At 40.2% G+C, this 22790-nt stretch overlaps 1 protein-coding gene across 1 annotated transcript in view; it reads right to left on the reverse strand.

The window, feature by feature from the left end:
• Positions 1–22790, reverse strand: part of Cntnap2 (contactin associated protein 2) — a 1322317-nt gene that overhangs the window by 346913 nt on the left and 952614 nt on the right. The window contains exon 15 of the mRNA XM_076852920.2: positions 485–612. Coding sequence (XP_076709035.2) covers positions 485–612 — 128 coding nt within the window. The remainder of the gene's footprint in view (positions 1–484; positions 613–22790) is intronic.

The following is a 22790-nucleotide window of genomic DNA, read 5'->3' on the forward strand; positions in this document are numbered from 1 at the left end:
GAAGTTTGATAGCAATAATGTCAAACTTTATATGGCCATAATCCAAGTTTACAATGATACATTAAACCATAATGCTACTATTTATATCACCATAAACCCAGTTTATGGTGATATAAATAGTCACGCTAATGGCATTAACAGCAGCACTCAGTGGGATCCCAGCTGTTGAGTGCCGCTTTTATGCTATTAGCATTGCTATTTATATTACCATAAACTTAGGTAGTCAAACTTGTTACATATGAATATGAAAGGAAGATGGATAGCCACATCTTGTGCCCAAATCTAGGCTCCTGTACTGGAGACTCACGGCCCATCGCCCTCTTCTACAAACACAGGTCTGTTTAGCTCTCTGTTGCTTCTGCTTGTGTTTCATGATGGTCCAGTGGGACCCATGGACCCATTTTCTAGCATCCTTCAAGGAGCCCAGAAAGACGATTTACACGTGCTAGGAAAATTACAAGCCACAGCCACTGAGAAAACTTACTGTCTCCTTGGCAGCGCAGGGGACCCACACTCAGTTTGGCTTCTGAGCCTTGCCGGTCGGTATCTCCAACCACCACCTGGCTCACAGGCAGGTGATCTTTGTAGGATAAGAAGCCGGCATCCTTCCTCCTGAATCACAGGGAAAGACAGAAAAGGATGAGGAGGCTGAGTTAGAAACATGTCTTGTCTGATCATTGCTTATGGTGTCTAATAAGTAACGGCAATCAGTCACTGTTCAGAAATTCATGGAGCAAAATCCCAGGCAGACTTGTCCTCTGCTGTCTGCGGGGACTGTCACAGTACATGGCTCAGAAGCAGTGCTGGAACCTTCATCCTCTAGAAAACACACTGACCCCCTGATTTCCAGAGACTCATAACGAATACACTAATACTATTTTAGCTTAAGAGTGGGCCAGAGCATGTGCAGAACACAGAGAGCACAGGCAGAATTTCCTGTTGTTACTGAATCGAAGGTTCAATAAAGTCACCTAAATAATATATGAAACAACCCATTTAAAAAATCCTTTGTGTCCTTAATTGCTTTGAAGCAGTTCCTTAGGGAGATTTTTGCCTGCTGTGCGTCTGCTCAATAAAGAACATTTTGGGTGTCGTGGTCACCTCTTGTTCACTTTAACAACCGAAGTAGTTAATGTGAAGGTTCTAACAATGAGCAGGTGCTAGGAAGTATCCATTTCCATCTATAATGAGGAGTGCATCTGAGATTCAAGCCCAGGCTCATGTTTACCCTACCTGGCCTTACCTGTTTTCAGGTCTCCCAACTCTACCCTCTACCCACCCAACATAAACCAAGAGCATAGGGCTAGCAGTGAGGTACTGCTTCTAGGACAGTGCGCACGGGCCCAGGAGATGTTCCTGGTGGACGGAGGTGAGTTATGCGCAGCACTGTGTTTTTGGTCTTGTGCAGCAGATTTCACCTAACTGGGGCCCACCCAGCTTTTCTGCTGCTGTGGCTAAGGGATTCCCTCTCTCATTTGGGGCTCGACAACTGAAAGGCACAGAACAGTTTGAAATCGTGCTGCGAAGTTCCCCTTTTATATGATAGTTTGCATCGTTCAATGTGTGAACATAAATAACAGCTATGAACTCTGATTTTGAATAATCCAAGAATGAGCGACACAGCTCAGTAATCAGGCTCAAGATTTGCCATTCACATCTCTAGGCATAGTGCAGGGAATTGGGAGGAGCCAACCTGTGAACCTGCCCTGAAGAAACTCAGCCCTAAGGAGTGGCTACTTGTCCTCTGATGTAGAATGTCAGCAAACACAGGCTCCCTCTTGTGTCAGGCCTCAAGAAACCCAGAAAGGAGGAGGCACGGGAACTTAGTTAATGGGCCTCAAATATATATATATATATATATATATATTAATTACACTGCCTTAGTTATTTCACTGTTTTCAAGTTTCCATAATAAAATTTTTCTAAAAAAAATTGTTTATCAAATATGAACTAACATCATCTAGACAAGTCCTGTGCTTATTATCAATACTGTGGCTACCAATGATCATGTTGCAAATATGTGAATGGAAGTTGTATGTATTAAAATCATGTCAAAGGTGCTGGGGCTGTGGCTCAGTGGTAAAGTGCTCACCTAGCATGCATGAGGCACTGGGTTCGATCCCCTGCACCACATTAAAAAAAAATTTACAAAAACAAAACAAAATAAAGGTATTATGTCCATCTACAACTAAAAAATATTTTAAAAAACCATGTCAAAGAGGAAGCAAAGGCTTTTATATTAATTTTGTTATCTAGTGTTCCTTAAAGGAATGAGAAATGAAGTCTCCTTCAACCACACACTGAAATATGACAATCAAGTGGAAACCATGTATTGTATTCCCATGGGACATGGGGCAGAGATCCTTTAGGAGATGTCTATCACTTAGAATTGCATGACTCTAAATCAGGGCTCTGCAAATAAGTCCTGGAAACCAAATTCCTTGTTCCCTGCTTTCTTTCGTATGTCCAAGAAGCTAAGATTGATTTTTATGTTTTTAAATGGTTATTAAAAAAAGAAGAAGATATTTAGTGACATGAAAATGATATAAAATTCGTTGTCAGTATCCATAATAGAGTTTTATTGAAAGAAAGCCATTTAAAAAAATAATGTTGTCCATGGCTGCATGCTATTACTTGAGATTTGAAGTTGTGACAGAGACCATCTGGCCCCAAGGGCTTAGACTGGTCCCAAGGGCTTAGAATGTTTATTGTTTAGCCCTTCACAGGAAAAAAAAATCTGCAGCTTTCTGCTTAAATCATCTTTATGTACAATTCCTCCAGAAATTTATTGGGTAAATATCCTACTGACAATCACGGGCAGCAAGTGTGGCCTAACTCAGGTGTCCAGGGTATAATAGACAAGGAAAGGGGAAAAGGAGGGCCGGGGTAGATGTACTGAGTATAAATGAGAGGAACATCTCAACCTCAATTTACATAAAAGAACTAAACTTAATTAGTAATTGACTTTTTGATTGAACTTGCTCTGTCCTGCATCAGTTTGCTCAAGCAGATATGCCTCCTGTTGGGAAGGGTGGGCTGTGCGGCTGCGGGCATTCTCACTGTTCAGCTACCCTCATAGGCAAGATTGCATGGGGAGTTTTACAAAAACATGAATCTGAGTGGGAATGTCCTCACGACATTCTGTAATAAAATGCATAATGCTCACGAAAATCTGGACAGTACAGTGGAACCAATTTTTATATCCACCTCCACATATATGTCACATGTGGTTCATGGATACACCAGTGTAACCATGCCTCCGATACAGGTCAGGAACACTTCCAGCACCCCAGAAGCACCTCTTCTCTCCCCTCCCTACAGTCAGGACATGGATAACTACCATTTTATTAAAAATATTTAAAATTTTTCAAATAATTAAAAAAAAATTGAATAAGAGATTATATTAATAAAAATTTGAAAAATGAAAATGAGCATGTTCCTGTTGTGATTGCTCGTCTCCAGTGTTTGCTGATGGTGAATAATGCTGCCAAGAACTTCCTTATAAGTGTGTTACTTATTAGCATTTACCTATGTTAGACATTTACCCAAAATTAGAAATGCTGGGTCAAAAAGTATGTTTAGCTTTAGTGGATAATTTTGAGCACCTTTCCCAAGAGTTTTGTACCAATTGTACCAATTGTATAATTCCTCCTGCAGCATCTGAGAAGTCAGGGTGCACTAGGTATGGGCCAGTGCTTGGCTCTGTTTGTCTTTTTGTGATGAGTGAGAAAGTAACTCCCTTATAGGGAAATATGGGCTAAGGTAAGAGTATTTTAAAAATAAACCTTTTGAAATATTCCAATCACTGTTGCCAATATTTGTATGTGTTTAACCTAATAAGAAATCATATGCTTTCATAATTGGGAATTTAAAATCTTCATAATAATTCTATAAATGAGTTTGGACTTATTTTTTGATGCAAAAACTGGCCATTACTCAATTACTTTTCTATAAAAAGTGATGAGCATCAGGGATAATAGAAACTGATAAGCCACATTTTTGTCCATACAATCAATTTCGTATTATTGGTCAATAATACTGAAAATTAAAATCTTGATTTGCTAATTACACTTAGTAATATATATTACCCCACATTTCACTGATAACAGAATGATAACTAGAGCATGTATTTTGATCCCAGTCACCAGGGCATAAGTGGTACAGCATAGATTCAATTCTAAACTATCTGTATCACATTCTAGGACTTTCTAAGGAGGAAAATTTCAGAATAAAATAAGAAATCACTGCGTCAGTTAGAAGCATTTTCTCTTAGTTCTCATTTAGATGAGGTGAGAAGGTGATTTTAAAAATGCACTTAGCTAGTCTGAAACGTTGATGTTTCACGTAAGTCCTAAGTTAAAGGATGTCTGCAGTCTGACTTGCCCTTGACCTCCTCCATCTCCACACTGAGCAAATGAGCCCCCCAGAGCTACCTGAGACCTAAATCAACCACCGAAGTTTTAACAGAGTGCAGCACGGGGAATAGTTATAGCCCTCTGATAGCCCTTACCTAATTGGGGAAGAAAAAAAGAAAAGAGGTGTATGAAATTCACAAAGCAGTGAGCGCTCACATTGGTAGCGGAGACACACTCATAGATGCCAACAAAGTAATTTGACAAAAGTTCCTGACCTGATTCTTCAGCACAACCCACTTCCACGTGACCTCAGATCCGGATAGGAACCCTCCACAGTGTCCACCTGATGTCCATCTTAGGACCCAGTGTGAATTTTTTGTTTTTAGTAAGCAAAACTAGACCATTGATTTTATGCTCTTTGGAGATTGAGGTCAATCTAATTTAGGGGATACTCAGTAAACCAGTTAGCATAATGAGCTAATCACATCTGACAGGACGCCTGCACATTAGGAACACCCTGTCATCCTTTTCCAATAGGCTCTGAACTCGGGCTCTCCGTGGCCCTCAGCCCTGGGCTGAAGAGGAGCTCGATCCCACAGATTTTGCACCTTTCATCTGGCATTGCCTTTTGCTTCCCTGAGAAATTCCCTTTTGCTCTTCTGTTTTTCCTCTGCCTGCTGGGAAAGCAGACCAGCCTCTAGGCAGCTCGGTCTTACTCTTAGCTCAGTGAAAAGAAAAGCATTTAAACAATTTAAAAATAACTGTCTGGAGCTGCTACAATTGTGAGCCTGCTTATCTTCCAGATGCTGTGAAAGTCCCACTAGGAGTGTGTCTCACAATCCCATCAGAGGACTCCTTTGTGGAGTCTTTATAGTTCCCCGATACTACTGCATCACCTCAGCTAGAAATTTCTGGAAAGAACCCAGGGAACAAAAGTTTTAGCTACAGAAAGTGTCTCACACAAAAAAAAGTAGAAATGTGAAATAAACAAATGAGAAGACACTTAACATTATTAGTCACTAGGAAAATTTGTTTGAAACCATACTGAGCCGGGTGCAACGGCATCTGCCTGTGATCCCAGTGGCTCAGAAGGCTGAGGCAGAAGGATCGAGAGTTCAGAGCCATCCTCAGCAAAAGCAAGGCGCTAAGCAACTCAGTGAGACCCTGTCTCTAAATAAAATACAAATTAGGGCTGGGGATGTGGCTCAGTGGTTGAGTGCCCCTGAGTTCAATCCCTGGTTCTATCCACCTCCCCACCCCCGAAAAAAAAAATTACACTGAGATGGCATTTCCCACCTACAGGATAGCCACAGTTAAGAAGACAGACAATGACACTGATTGACAAGGATTTGGAGATTCATCATACATTGTAGGTACACTTTTGAGAGCATTTTGACAGATTCTTATAAAGTCAAACATAGATTTACCATGTACCCAATAATTCCACCCTGTGCATTTACATGGGAAATGAAAACATATGTCCACATGAAGACTTTTAGGTAGGCTATGAGGATGGGGGGATAGAGAGAGATGTTTGTTAAAATTTTAAACTGATTTTAAGGAGATATTTATAGCAGCTTTATTTATATTAGCCCCCAAATGAAAACAACCCAAATTTCCATAAACAAATGAATGGATACAACAAATGTAGTATGTCCATATAATGGAATATTACTCATTAATGTAAAGTAGTGAGACATGGATCCATGTTACGACATGAATAAACCTCAACAAACTATGGTAAGTGACAGAAACCACCCACAGAAGATAATATATTCTATAATTCCACCTAAATAAAATGCCCAGAAAAGGAAAATCTATAGAAGAAGCAAGTAGATTAGAGGTCACCTGGATCTGGGGCTAGAAACAGATGAGTGGTAAAGAGGAATCTTACCAGAGGACCCTCCACAATATTTGCACAATGTAATAGGAGTTATGGGAATGTCCCAACTCTGTATTGTGGTGATTTATTGCACAAGTCAGTAAATTTACTTAAGATCTTTGAAGCATATACTTAAATTAGATGAATATTATGGTATATAAATCACATATCTATAAATTCTTAAAAAAAAACCCAAAACTATAGATAGTTGCAAATGCCAGCCTAGCAATGGGGAATACAATTCTTCAAGACAACTCCCTGTTTTGAACACTTTACCCTGTTTTAAAAGTTTTGTAAGAATATGAAGTATATGTACGTATTCCACTGGCCCTCTCTCCTAGATCAGATCTCATAACACCTCTTTTTTGGGGGGGCAGGTACCAGGAATTGAATTCAGGGTCCCTTGGCCACTGAAACACACCCCCAGCCATTTTGTAAAATTTTTATTTCTTTTGTATTTTATTTAGAGACAGGTCTCACTGAGTTGCTTAGCACCCAGCTTTTGCTGATGCTGGCTTTGAACTCACGCTCCTCCTGCCTCAGCCTCCTGAGCCTCTGGGAATACCGCTGTGTGCTACCACGCCTGGCTGGAACACCTCTTTTGGAACACCCTCATTTAGTCTGTTCTCTTCACCCTGACTTCTATAAACATTCTTTTTTAAAAAAAAAAAAAAAAAAGATTATTTTTAATTAACATAAAAATTTAACAAGTTAAAATTTCAAAATAGCATAAAATGTTTTATCCATTTTATCTATGCTCTAGTCTCTTTTCCAGTCTTCATTTAGAATTTGTCACTTACTCCAACCTGTAACACCCGTCACAGTCCCAAACTAGCTTCAAAATGAGGGACTGTACCGCATTGAAACCAAACATTCTTGGGACTCCAGAACATGATTAATGGTCAGTTCTGTTCAATGGTCACTATTTGCACTTATAATATCCCTCAAATGCCAACACTTTTAGCATCAAATCTTTACCTCAAGGAGTTCCTTCACTCTCTGGAAATATTATGTCCCAACAGTTAACAGATTATTTGGATTCCAAAATAATCATTCAGGAAAACATTTATTACACAAAGTGAGACAGACTCTACCCGGGAACGAGAGGCCACTCCATGGTATAATAACAAACTCTATATGATTGCCTAAAAATTTATGTCTAATGTTATCTAAAAAAGTACAGGAAACTTATACACTGGAGTCAATACTCATTCTAGTTTAATATTATTTTAAAGTAAATGAGAGTTTTTATTTTATTGTCTCCAACTTAATCTTTCTGTATCTTCTCTGCTCTGGGGATGTGAACAGCCACCTTTCTCTTAAAAAGGAATGTGCCCACTCTTCTGTTGTGGTCCTATTAAAATCTCTCCTAGAAAATACTGTGACAAAACATTTTTTTCCATGCCTTTTTAGTAGAAGCAATGCCTTAACGAGCATGCTCAACAGAGCTAGGGCAGACTATTGTTTTAGACGAGGCTCCTGTCCTGGGCCCCAGCAGTTCAGACTAAACCAGTATAGAGTCACTTGTGCTATGTGCCACGTGATAAAACGCAACCTCAACACACACCATTTTTCCAAATCACTGGAGATTTCAAAGCAGCTAATCTGAATTGGCCATTGACCTGAGCCAGCATGCTAAGAAGTCTGCTGTTTTAACCCTGTAAAGAAAGTAACTTCCACACAACTAGCCCACACTCTGATCTCTGTTTCTGCTTTCTTCAGCCCTTTTCTGTCTATAAAGTCAACTTGCTCTGCTCAGTTCATCAGCGTGTCCATTGTGTCCAAAGAATAAGGTGTGGCCTAAACCCAGAAATGATAATAAAAAAACTAGTTAGACCTGAAGCAGACTAGAGACCCCCACTTAGAAGACCCTTACCATAATTAAGCAGAAACCCCCACCGTATTCATAACATATAAGTTTCTCTTCTTGTCAGAAAGGTTTTTACACAGGATATCAGCAAAAACTTCTGCAGAGGGCATTGTGGTTTGTAGCTTCCTCGTTTTTGAAAATGCCAGGTTTGCAGAAAAAAAACCCAAACTTTTAAAACCTCTGTCTCACCTGAAAAATGCAACAAAATGCACTTGTCATATAAACCTTCAAACCCCTCCTCCCACAGAGTAAAAGAATTTACAGGGGTTACAGGTTGGGGTCAGTGAAAAATTCTAAAGGAATTTCCAGACTCAAGGTCCAGAGAATTTTAGGCAATTGCCCCCTCTGGACCTTGCAGCCAATCAACCTGCTTCCTGAAAATTCTCTGGTGTCCAGCCTCATCTGTCCTACATTAGACCCTTAAATTAAGTTTGCAATAATACTGTCTTTGGACAAGACAAAGGGCTACTCCTATAAATGAGATCTCCATGAATGGTGGAGGCTGGAGTGGGGAGAGAAAGGAATGTTCCCCGGGATGGTTAGGTGGAGGGGACTGCGTTCTTAAAAGGGAAGCCCCCCAAGCCAACCACGGTGTGGGTTTGCATTTCCTCTGTGTACAAAAATCATGTCTACCTGTAGTCCAGGGCTGTGTTCATAGAACACACAAGGCAGTCACAGCATCACGCCACCGTCAGAGGGTGAAGTAAATAACACACCTGTCTAAAAACACAATAAAGAACTTTCTAGATACTTCCAGTGGTGTCCTCAGTCACCATTGACTATTGAGCCTTCCTTAGGGCCACAGGATTGTGTTCCTTACAAAGCAATCAGAGTAATTAAGAAAACAACCTTCATGATCAGATCTTCAGAATCCATGCCTGTGTCCCCTATGAAATGAAGGTGATTACAGATTCAATTACTCCTTTTCAGTGGGGATAGCTCAGGACTTTTATAAATGCTAGACAATTCTCTGTTCAGGTTAGACTGTCTCAGAAAGCCATTGTAGTCATTTGGAGATTTTATGCAAAATACTCTTCTTTGATTTGCCTTTCTGGAATGCAAGTTCCCTGAGGGCAGATGTATTGTTTCATGAAACTTTATAAAGTAAACACAAGTAGGCACTTAGAAGTGGCTGGCTCTGCATGGTTCTTGATGATTAAATAAACACAGGAATAAACACACATGCCAGTTAATGAGGCTTCCTATTAATGATGAGAGATGGAAAGCAGCCCTGTCTCATGGTGGAGTTTCTTGAAAGCCCTTGAAACACTTTGATTATTCTTTCTCTGTAATTGAGGTTTTATTTATTTTTTTCTTTAGAAAGAAATATTTAATTAGGAGTTTCATAAATCACTAATGTAGCAAAACGACGTAAGACTTAGATGAGTCTTTAAGACTCTGTGTCTATATAAAGGTAAATTGGCTAATTTATCTGAGCAATATTTTTTTACATAGATGTGCTATGATATGGTTCTTTGATTCTGCTTTTGTGTACGTGTATTTAACTCTAGAGCAGGAAGTTGTGATTGAACAAATTTGACATCCTTCTGTATGTGGCATAAACCACGTTAGGTGTCAGGTCTATTTGTCATGGAGTGGGGTCACTGATGGTATGGGCCCTTTGAAGGTAGGACTTTAGGGTCCTACAGAGTCGCCCAGAAGCCACTAGAACAGTATCCAGCATAGATACTGGATACTGATCTAGTTATTAGCTGCACATTCCAGAGGTAACAGAGTAGGAATAGAACAAGCCCTGGTTTTAGGTCCTCAACCGGTTAGTAGCTAAGCTAGGAAAAAACAGACCAAATCTCCAATGCTCTAAAGTTAAAGAGGAGTAGATATATTTACGATTCTCAAGTTCTGCTAAAATAATTACAATTATTACTTTAAATAATATGGAAATCTATTATTTTTATGTACAGGAAAATTATCTCCCTGGATGGAAAATTAATTTGGATCACTGACATTTTCCTTTGACTATGTACATTCATACTCTCCCAGGCAAGTGATCCTTGTTTTGGTGAATCATGGCTCCGAGATGCATGAGTAACGTGAGGGTCCCTTGATGTGCAGTTTCCTTGCTATTTCTATATATTTTTGTTTCTAGCAATTAATGGCCAACTCCCAGCATCTCAGAAGTAGTCAATGGGAAAATATTTTTTTAGGCTAGTTAAGTCCATTTTTGAAAATTAGGCTGAGTAGCCGGGCTCTTCTGAGTGTGTTTTAAGCTTTGTTTCTAACTAAAACACCGAGGCAGGAATTGGAATGACACACACACATACACCTGTCCCTTTCTGGCCTTTCCTGGTTTTGTGAAGTTCACCTCCCTCCTCCCTCCTGCCTGGGCGGCCCCCAGGTGGGATTCTTCAAAGGCGGCACATGGCTGGCTTCATTTCACATGCTCTGCATCTTGCCCACACACACACACACACACACACACACACACACACACACACACGGCCATGCACAGAACTCCTCTGAAGGGAGGCCATGGCCCACACCTCTGTGTGCCTTCACCTGGACACTAGACGGGGGTCCTCCAGGCTCACGTGATTTGGTTGTACCTCGTGTCTTCTGGCTCCAGAAGACGTGTACTGTGCTTGGGTGGAGCGCGCGCTCTAGGAATGGCTTCCCTCCGTCATCTGAGGAGCTTCCCTGGGTCACACTGGCAAGCCTGGCACTCAGCGTTGAATGTGGAGTGATTACACGGGAATTGAGGAAGTGGAGACAACTCCTAAACCTTTGTTTTGAAGTTGGAATGAGAAATGAAACAAGCGATAGGGTGGAAACTAAAGGGGTTTTAGTTCACATTCTGGAAAAACCCAACTTATGACTTCTTCCCTGGATATAGAAGGAATTCTAAAACTAGACAATTTTTATAATATCAAATTTTTTATCTAATCCGTGTAAATTCTTCCTCCACCGTTTCCAGAGAGCTCTTTAAACATGAAAGACAGTGATCAATTTTCCACTTCCTTTGCCCACTCACAACATCAGACCTGACAGGTTTGGCCTCAGGATAAGGGAATGGGCCTTGAGTTTTTATTTCATGGGTTTGACCATACCAAAAGGTGTAAGTTTCCAATGATATATGTATTCTTTTTTCAACCAAGAAGTATTGTTTTTCCTTCTTGTGGTCATATCTAAAGCTCTTTCCAAGTAACACATCAATATAAATGATTCTCATATTGATCACCACACCTTTTCTCTACAAACATCACATCATCCTTAATATACTTAATCATTCCTACTTCATCTCAGCAGGTCTCTATGCTCCACTAGTGAACACAAAAGTCTAGTTTGAAGGGGAAGCTTTTACCTGTCTCTGAATTTGGTAAGGCCTTTAAGATGATCAATATTTTTGCTTAATTATTTTGCAGCACTGGGGATTGAACCCAGGACCTTATGCAAGTGCCCTACCCCTGAACTACATCCCCAACACTTTTTTTTTTTGGACAAAGGGTTTTGCTAAGTTGCTGAGGCTGGTGTTAAACTTGAAGTTCTAGTGCCTCAGCCTCTTGGGTAGCTGGGAGGTACAGGTGTTCCCCATGCGCCTGATTAATACTTCTTTTCATGTTATCAATATTTCAAAAATGCCGAGGGATGTAAATATCTGTAAACGGTACACCACCTTGGCTACAATAATGATAAGCACTTGTTCTTTAGGATGAGATGGTACAAGTAAAAGTAAAACTTGAAAAACCTCTTACATGAGTGAGAGTCGACCAAGGAAAGAGCCTAAAGATCGCCATCAGTGTCAGGCATGAAGGAGGAAGGAGAAACCAAGGAAATTTAAAATAAAGGATCTAAAATCTGGGAGGAAGTAAAAAACAAAAACAATGAGTGATATAAACCAAGGGAACAGAGAACTTCTGAGGGAAAAACAGGTAAAATATTTTTAACATTGCAAAATGTCTTGTATCAAAAAATTAAGAGAGCATGTCAGGTATATCAATATGGAGACCCCGGTGGGCATACTGCAAAGAATTTGGTGCAATAATTATATAGGAATTGAGAAAGCAGAGACAAGCCCTAAACTCTTGTTTTGAAGTTGGAATGAGAAATGGAAGAAGCAATAGGGTGGAAACTAAAGGGGTTTTAGCATTAAGAGATCTTTTTCGATAGACTGGGAACTGAATCAACTCATTACGTTTTATCCCATTGCCAACATTATTTTCCCAGCTTGAAAGCAAAAAGCCATGAGTACTCCTGTCTATTTGCACAGGTAGTGTGTAACTTTGTTCAGAGAGTGACTTAAAGTAGCACCTGATTAACAACATTCTGACCTTGGTTTGGGAAACACCTGAGATTTCAGCATCATCTTGCTTTAGATGTGGAGAACAAAGAGCACCAGCACCTCTTTCTTCAAACCATGAATCATCAAGCACATGGCTTTTATGAAGTATGGTGGCCAAAGTATCGTAGGGAATGAGTCTTGGGCTGCATCCTCGGAGGAAACAACTGAAACTAACAGAAGAACTGGCCAATCCTGTCACAGTGAGGTTCTGAGCCTGCGGTTAACTACAGCCAGTTGGATATTTGATCTTTGTTGAGTTTGGAGAAAAAAGAGAAATTCAGTAACCCACTCAGGGACATTCTGAAACTTCTGTTAATTAGATTTTAATAAACAAGGTCTTCTCTTGCCAAGCTTACGGCTTGGTCGAGAGTGAGCCATTTATGATGCAGTCCAACTTACACAAATTAAAAGACATATAAATCCTCTCCTCAGAAGGGAGGTAATAAAAATCCATCACAGTTAATGGAGGGCTTAGCAATTATATCAAAGACAGGAATGAGGGGCCTGAACTGGTGGGGCTATGCAAATCTTAAACACCCATGACTTAATTCAGCAACTGTTTTAGGGAGTGAATAAAGCCCCTGAGTGTGTTTGTGTGGATTCATTTTTTTTTTCCTGAGGACGGGAAGGTTGAAATCCCCACAGCTTCTTATGGGGAAAGGGAAGTGATGCAACAGGCCTGTGGCAGAGTAAACCATCCCCTTTCCTTGAGGTGCGCCAAGTTCTGAGGACCATGCTGACCTTGAGATGGTTGGGTTAGGTTGCCCTGGCTGCCACTAAAGCCATTGCAGACTGTGTGGCTTTTACATTCTTTTCTTCACAGTTTTCAAGGTGGAAGTCCAGGTGCCAGGGGGTCTAGCTTCTGGTGAGGCCTCTTCCTGCCTGCAGAAGGCTGTACCCTCACAAGGTCTTTCCTTTTGTGCACATGTTGGGGCACAGGGGGCACGCGCACTGGCTCTCTGGTGTCTCCTCTTCTTGTAAGGGCGCCAATTCTATTGGATCAGGACATCACCCTTACGACCTCATTTGACCTCAGTGACCTTCTTGGAAGTCCTGTTTCCTCATACAGTCACATTAGGGCTTCAGCCTTTCATAGGTAAATTTTAGGGGGTCACGTGATTCAGTCCATAAAGTTGTTTCAAATTTTTTATTATGGATCTTAGGAAATATTAAATCTGAAAAATGATAATAAATTTTCTGGGGGTGGGGGAAGATGTTTGGCCTCCTAAGTGTAGGAAATATTCTCTATATTTTATATTTCACCCTTGGAGAACCCAAGTGCCCAGTTGAGTTATAAAGACTATGAGAATTTCTGAGCTGAGTAAAGCATATGTTGCTTTGTTTAACCCAACATCCTGGGAAAAAGAACTTTCTTTCAAGAAATGTACATTAATTGACATTATGCCAATGAGTGAAGCATAGAGTTTGGCATTTATTCTGTGGCTTCTCAAACAGCTTAATGGGAAATGATCTCTAGAGCTTTAGAATGCAAAAAATGAGATTAAGACCCAGAAAGGTAGGGACATGGGCAAATCCTTCATACCTCAGTTACGGATTCCATATCTGCCCCCCACACACCTTCCCACCACCCAGTGTTTTTGTCTAAATCAGCAAGGATGTTCCAATTCTCAGGCTTCTCTAATATAACCAACTCAATTAACTTTCCTTCCTTTGGGGGAAAGAAATAAAACAAAAAGCTACTCAGCCTAGATGTCCATTGTCAGAGGAACAATAAATAAATTGTGATATATTCACATAATGAATAACACAGTAATGAAATAAAATGCTTCTGCACAAATCTCTAAAAGGTAATACTGATGGAAAAGTCAGACACACGATAGTTTATGCTCAGTGATTCTGTTTATACGGTCAATGATTCTACTTATATGGTCAAAACTAAGCACAGATAACTAAAGTAATAAAGTAATAGAGGTCAGAAGGACAGTTATCTTTGGAAGTACTGAATGGGAGAGGGTCAAAAGGAGCTAGGGACCTGGTCGAGTTACACAGCGTGATCTGAGTGGGGACCGCGTGGGTGTGCTAATTCCCAGTCTTGGTCCCTTCAGAACAGGAACCCAAGTGACCACTTCAACATTCCGTGTGTCTGGGGCTTCCAGGGATGCTGGGTGAAATACAGCACCGTTGAGGGCCACAGCCGAGTCTGGATGATGCATGGCATTTTTGCCAGAAGTAGTGGTTGAGAGGCGACGCTAGCGAGCCATTAAGATGATGAGTTCCGGTGGAGTACCCGTTGAGTTCCGCTTGAGCTCTTGGGGATTCCCGGAGAGTTCCCATTGGTTGGGAAACTGCCGGAGGAGGGTTATTTCTGGTTGCTGGTTCCTGGAGGAGCGTGTGGCATTCGGGGAGGTCCCTGGAGCGTGTGTGGAGTGTGCTGGTGGAGTTCAGAAATAAAGTTTGTTCCTGCTTCAGTGGCTTGTGATTTGTGCCCAGCCAGACTGCGGCACAGCACTGCTCCTTACCTCTTGCCACAAACACCATCTACTATTGGTCAACACTGTTCTCTGTCACACATGTTTGGAGGGGGTCCATTTTTAGGGGAGTCTTCCTTATTTCCCTGCCTAATGACACCCACTCATTCTTACAGCCTTGTCCTATTGTCATGGCTTCTCTGAGTCCTTCCCTAACCCCTCCAAGATGGATTAATTGCTTCCTCCTCTGGGGTCCCATGGCAATTTGCTTATATGGACAATACGGTTGTGGTTGACATAGACTGGAGGTTTCCCGGGACCTTCCTGGTTCTGAGTATTTATCTCTTGGTCTCCAAGGTCCATTCCTACTGGGTATCCATCCTTGTTTGGATTGTTCTTGTGAGCAATAAATATGTGACTCTAATGATACACCAGAGATAGATTTTATGATTCTCTGGCCTCCTAACGGCAATGTGACTTCCTTGAGTAAAGATAATGTCATTTTTGTAGCCACAGAACTTGACATTGATATTGCAGTCATAATTATCTCTGTACCTTATGTAAATGTCCCCTTTCTAAAAGAAGACACTTTGTATTGTGAAATAACCATGGTGTATATTACTGTCACACTTTTGTTGACATAATTAAGTAATTGGAAGGAAAAATTCTGGTAACATCATTTACAATATTCACATATTTTTCCTGAGCATTCTGTTTAAGCAAAGAGTCTCTGAAGTCTGAAACTATTCAGTTTATAAGTCTACTTTTTAAATTGGTATGTTCCCTAACTTAATTCCCAATTGCCTTAATTTAATTTTTTTTTTGGTGAGATTTAAGCAACTGAACTGATTGTAAGTTTCTTGGTACTGTGCTAAGCATATAGTAAACATTCAATAAATAGTAGGTTAAACCATATGAAAATTTCAATATTGTCTTATGTGTTTGACATACAAAAATGGCACTTCATACAGTTCAATCTAATGCTTTAATCTATTATTAAAATCATCATCATCACTTCTTTTTACAGTGTTGTTCCACAAACAGCTTATAATCATTTCCATTAAGAACTGAAAAATTCAGCACAAATTCAGTATTTTTATAAAGAAGGCTTTGGGTTTATAGTTTCCAGTGATGAAAGATAAACTCTCTATATAACAGCAAATAGTTCACAATAGACAGAGGCAACATGCCAACGCTCCTACCCTTTCCCTGAGCTGGGATACCTGCTGTATAGCTTCATTGGCTTCAAAATTAATTTGCAGAACACATAAAAGTGAACATTCTAAATAAGTGTATACATTCTAACTGGATTCAAATAGGAATCTCTTCAAATGAGAGAAGGTCAAAAGAAGCTAGGGAGCTGATCGTGTTAAACAGCGTGATGTGGGTGGGGACTGCAGGGTGTGCTAACAGGCAAACATGACTGAGGCACACATTTAGGATTTATTTCTACAAAAGATAGAACTTCAGAAAAGTTGTATCTATAAGCTGACTTAAAAAGAATACTCAAGAACTTCTTGATTTTCAGACAGAATGCTTCCTTCTTCATTCAACAAATATTTATTGTGTGCCTACCAAGTTTCAAGGCACTGCCATTGGTCTGCTGGGAAATACAAAGATTAGAGATTCCTAACTCCATCTTGAAGGAACATTTCGCTTACTAGGTTCTTCATGGCTTTTGCTAATTTTTTCATAACTGAACAATTAAATTAATATTGTATTACCTCACCATAGAGCATGAGAAATGGGCTTTGCTTATTTTTCTTTTTAAGACTTTTCTGTTGCTTTCCTCTGTTCCTTCTTTCTTACTATTGCAATTTTCCAGCTCTTAAAAAATAAAGAATACCCTCTTGAATACTTTTAATCTCTTTCTTTCATTCCTTTAATAAAGTTCATATTCATTTAAATAGTTCCAAGCATTCTTAAGAGAATCATGCATTTTAATTATAATTAGATGATGAATATTGGATTACTGAGATTCTGAAATAAAAATTATAATGCCAGTGACAATAGTGCCCACGATCTAGAATCTTTTATTATGGTTTTACCAATGAGAATAATCTGCTGGGAATAACTAATTTGTTCAAGCTGGTTAAAGCAAGTGCATGTGGAAGTAAATGTTTTAATATTACTCAATAAAAATGTACTGTCCTGTATTTAATGTCTTTTATTGGGAGGCTGTAGAACACATTATTATTAATTTCATTGCTGAACACAATGCCCTTCTGAGAAGGTGGACTATGGTCTCAGTACACAGACCCCAAGGTTTAAGATGTGATCAGTGGCTAATTGGGGAACTCCTTTCTCCAGGTGTCCTTTGATCCTCAAGTGCCCCCTTTCACCTACTGCTCAGGGTGTCTGTCAAATGTCCACATTAGCTCATCCAAGAGAGCAAACAAGAAGTACCTCTCTGATTGTCTAGGAAATAGCAAACCTCCCTGGCGAAGCAGGTGAAATAGGTCAAAAGGAAGCACAACTAGGTGGGGGAAGGCAGGAAGAGTGAGAGAAATGCATCTTTTCACTTAGCTCACTCCAGGGCAAAGAGAGACATACTGTTGAGATAGGCAGGAGACAGAGGTCTGTACAGGGAATATCAACTAATTGCGAGAAAGAAAATCAGACCTCTCAAGGACCCAGGCAGAAGACCCTTAATATGAATTGCTCCAGTTGGTTTGAAAAGAAGACAGAAGTATATGGAATAAAAGATGCTTGATTCAGAAGGCTTTTACAAAAAGGGGGCAGGTTGGACTTTTATACTCATATGCAGTTACCTCCCTGCATATAATTTATCTTTAACCTTAACAACTATGTTGTTTTGTTGCATCAAGGTTTGACTGCATCTAGCTGCTTTTTATCACCTTATTTCTGTGAGGGAAAGGAAAAGCTTATTTCTAGGGCATCAGAAACAAGAGAGGACGAGAGCACCAGGCACTTAGGTACAGCATCTTTGGGAGAGAGAGTCCCTGGGTGCCATGTAGGGACAGCCTTCGCTCCACAGCCTGCTGTCCTTCATCCCTCGGGATGTTGGACTCCCCCTGTGTGAAACTTGCTGGGATAGGAAATAATACTCCAGCTGATGCTGATCAAGCACTACCTCTTGTTGACACCATTGTTCAATGTTCTTTTTCCTTGGGATATTTCCATATTTAGCCGCTAATTTCCAGTAATCCAAGATTTGGATATGTTTTAATTGAATATAGCTAAGCCTTTAATAACACCAGTGCTGGGGCCAGTCCCACCTTGTGGGTTGACCATTTCACCATTCCTGCTTTTTACTGCTTCAAAATTTGCCAATGGTGGCGTAAAGCTCCCTTGTATAATCCTGGCCTGTCCTACTTATTTTTCAGTTATGATGCTAATTTATGCATCCCACCACATAATTCATTTACTCTTCCAAGTACTCAATAAAAACTAGTTATTACTTTCTCTTTCCCATGCAGGAACATGATGTTGTCCTCTCTGTTGGGATCCTAACTTCAGAGCCTGAACTATACCCACTATGTGATTCTGATGGTTCTTCTGGGCTTATCCTGGGAAGGGTAGGCAGAGGGCTGTATTTGTATAAAGTAGTCAGCAATCTTTTGAGCCTAAAGGAAGAAGAGGGTTGAAGGGCTGAAACTTGTCCTTAGGATAATGGATCAGGCTTGGAGAAAGGAGTAATTTTGAATAGGATAAGATGTCACCCAGATGGTTTCAAGTTACTGCTAAGATACTACAACAACAACCACAAGATTTAAATGACTGTCTTTGCTTGAAGTGTTTGGCTGAGACCCTGTACTTTGGGCATTGAGTATTCTACATCTGTCCTAGGAAGGTAACAGATATCAAAGTGGCAGCTGGATCAGAATAGACAGGCATCAGCAGATGTCCAAGGGCAGTTGGAAAGCCTGTGTTTGGACTCACACACGAGCCAGTCCCTGGGAACTCAATGGTTGAGTAGCATCTGAGAGAAGCTGAAGTTTCCAAGCTTCCTAATTCAGATGGAACCAGAGAATTGCAATTTGTTATATGACTAGTAAACGGACGTGGCATGGGGAAATATAAATCTCAATGGCCAAAGAGAAGAATGGCTAGTTTTAAAACCTGACTTCTACCTGGGTTTTTAGAACCACAGTTTAACAAAAAAGTAGGATTTTTTAATATAGTTTTTTTTATATCTATATGAGATCCTTAGACTGGGTGCACAGCATCATCTGGGACCCTGTCAGAAATGCAGAATTACAGGCTCCACTCAAACCTACTGGAAAAGAATATTCATTTATTAATGATCCCAGGAGGTTCAATGCACACGGCATTGGGCAAGGGGAGACCAACACCTGGTTAGGAGTCCATTTGGTCTGCACACAAAAATAGCAATTTCACTGTCTCTCTTTACAATGTATGTCTGACTCCTACAGGTAATTGAACTTTAGCTATGGTAGTATCATTTAGTTTGCAATATGTTGGAATTTGTATGACAATATTTTATATCTGTGGTGGTCTAGTAAGATTTTTTGCTGTAGGTTCATGGATCAACCTATAATAGGAATTTCACGCTCAGGAAGAAAAAAGTATATACTGTGAAATCAATGCACACATCTATCTCTCAGACAGTTACTCTTAATCTCTCAGTCAAAGGGCAAATATTGCAATTCACAGTTATATGGGGACCTTTATGGGCCTTGATGTCCTATAGACTTGTAGAGAGGTGTATGATACTTGAAAGCTCTAATTTTAGATCAAGAGATTCTGATCCTCTTCCTCCTCCCCCAACCTTTAAATAAACACATTAACAAAATCAAAAAAGTCTTTATAGAGACTATAGTCTTCTATAAAGAAGTAATTTGTGTTTGCAATATTAAGCAATGCTTGTTATTTAGTATTCACCTAAGTATGTTTTTTTTGGAGGGTGATCATTATGATCAATGAATTACACTGAGGAATGGAACCAACACATTTGTGACAAAGGAACGAACTTCTAGAATCCAATTCACACTCTCAGTATGTAGATAAGGAAACTAAGATTTAGAAAGGTAAAGAAACTTTGCTTAAGATTCTAGAATCCACTGAGGTTTCTTTTTATGTCTCTAAATCCAATCTGACTTCTACATGATGTGCACGTACAAATCTGTGACACAATGCCCGGGCACTTGTGACGTTAATTTCAGTACAACTCTGCTGCTGACTTCAGAATGGCAATGTACTTGATCTCCTAGTAACTAAAACTGTGTGCCTGACCATTGCACTTTTGGACCACAAGGACCTGTGGAACTCACATTTTCTTGACCATCTCATTTCTAATGATCTTTTCATCTAATGCAATTCTGCCATCTATTTTCACTGATACCCTTACCCGGGTCATTATTTCTCCAAATTTAAAAATATTCATTATTCTAACCTTAGACCAATGTCACTAGTTCAATGACTCTGGTTCCTAAATCCAGTATTTCTTCTCCTGGAAACTTCCATCAATCAAGCCCCTCACCTGTGACTCCCTTTTACCTGCTCCTATCCTCACTCCCCTCCTCTCTTGGCTTAGACACCCAAGTCTGCTGCTGCCTTCGCTTCTTCATAAACAGCCACCTCAGCTCTCTCCAAGGCACTTGTCAGTAAAATACCAACTGGACTCAAATCTCACTCTTTGCTAATGCAGGCACTTTCTATTCCTGGGCAATACCACTAATAGACCTTTCTCCTTCTTTCCTATTAACCAGCTCTTTCTTCTTTTGCCTCAAACTCCAAACACCTTTCCCTCCTGCCTCAGCAGGTAACTACCTGGAAAGCTAGCTCCTGGGAAATCCAGATATTCTTTCTCAGCAGTAAAATTTGGAGAAAAACAAAAGAACAAAAGGTGCTGACCAGTCACAATTCCATATCCACCAAGTCCCCAGCATGCAGGATAGGTCACCCCCCCACCCGCCCCGTGGATTCCACCTGCCACTCATTCTCTTTATGTCTTAACCCAGCCACCTCTCGCCTTAGGATCAGTTGGTAACTTTATCTCTGGAATTAAAAAAAATGTAGAATCTAGTCCAAGTAGAATTCAATCATCTTCCTGACCCTAACGCTATATCTGGCTCCATGTTTTCAGTTCCTTCTGGCATGATAGATAAATGTCCCTTCCGATGTGAGCCAGCCTGCCCCCCATTCAGCAGACTGCATCACATCTGAATTGGAACAAATTATATTCCATGCTTTTATAATTTTGTCAAAATGAAACCTAATGTTATGTATAACTTAAAAGAAGCAATAAAAATTTTAAAAAAGAAGCAATTCTCTTGAGATATTCTCCAAGAGTCCTTTGGAAAACATTATTGAAAATATACACATAAATATTTACTCACATATTTTGTGCTTCTTAAAATATGAAAAGTAACCAAATTCTATGTCATAAAATTCAAATTTAATAATGCATATTTATTGAGCTTATTCAAATATAGTTATGATTATTATGGTAGTTGAAAGAACTGGTATATATGAGCAAAGCAAGCAGCTAAGTAGGGTAAGTGGGCTGTAAATTCTGAATTGTTTTCAAGATTTGCAATGTGCATCCCATGATTTTCGTTTTACTATGGAACTCTTTCTTGGGGGAAAAGTATTTCACCATAAATAGCTCCTCTGTTAAAATATGGATTAATTATGATCCGTGACTCTTGGGCAAGTCTGTCCCCTGATCTGAGATGCACTCTGGGGACTTCTGTGCTGGGGTCAACTCTACGTCTACTTCCTCTGCTCTTTCATCTGAATCTCAAGATCAGCCTGCGGCTCTCCGCTCTTCCTGTATTTCAGCTTGTGGCCTCTGGGTTCTCTTGATCTATAACAAGAGGGTTATCTGGTCCATGAGGCCAGAGACTGTGTGTCATGTGGAGCAGGCCACAGAATTGCTCTGTGTGCTCCGATTCTGGTATCACATGACTTCCTCCATGACACAAGAGCAAGTACTCACAACCAAGTCCAGAGTGCTCTAAACATTGTCCACGGATAACTACAGATCCTGAAGGCTTTCTAGGGAGTCCACCAACCACTGAACCAGACTCTCATCATAATCATACTAAGACACTCTTTTCCCTCTCCCTCCCTTTGAGCACTGATATATAATGGGATTTTCTGGAGGTTCTGTGGCATGCGATCACAACACATCGAATATAAGAACCCAGCTCTTACTCTTCACCAGACATCAAGGACATGTGCAAAACTGTGCAACAATGGCACGTCTCACTGATCTTATTTTGTTGCTGTTGCCTGGGAATAATGGAGTTTTTCCTTAAAATATGTCATGGAAACAAGTTTTATTGTTATTTATTATAAAAATAATTCTATTTTTAACAGTTTTATTTTTTTTAAATAGATGGATAAATATTTTAAAACATCAACTTAAATTTGTAATACATGAAAGACTGATGTGCAAATCTACCCAAAAGCTTTTAGGTGTCTCAGATTTATGACTAGTTGGGGTTTGGGGATTTAAACAAGATTTGATAATGATTTCGCCATCGGAATTCATCTTCATGTATGCACTTGGGTGTGCGAGACCGCAAAGGACATTTGTTTTCCTAAATGGAACTTTGAGAGGGCATTCGGTCATCTCGTGAGGGGTGGGTAAGGCAGGCAATGCTGCACTCTGGACCCTCTCAGGGGGAAGAGCAAGGGGGGCATAGCCATCTTATAGAAATCTTAGGGACTGCGTGGGGCACAAATGAGAAAGCTATGAGATCACTGTGTGGAGGATCCACTCTAGAGGTCCTCCTTCTACAAATGTTTGGGGTTTCCTGTAGCCACGGTGACAATGGGCAGGTTTTCCCTGTTATCACATGTCTCCATGGAGCAATAAGAACAAGCAGAATTTCTCCAGATTCTCCCAGAGCCTCTGCCTACAAGTCAGGAGGCGACACCGCGCTGTGCTGTCATACATAAGGGAAACGCAGGAACAGAAGAAGTAAGGCTGGAAGAAGCCCAGCTGCCGAGCCTCCCCGGCTCC

This window comes from Callospermophilus lateralis, chromosome 1 (genome assembly GCF_048772815.1).
Source record: "Callospermophilus lateralis isolate mCalLat2 chromosome 1, mCalLat2.hap1, whole genome shotgun sequence".
In the NCBI taxonomy this organism is placed as follows: domain Eukaryota; kingdom Metazoa; phylum Chordata; class Mammalia; order Rodentia; family Sciuridae; genus Callospermophilus; species Callospermophilus lateralis.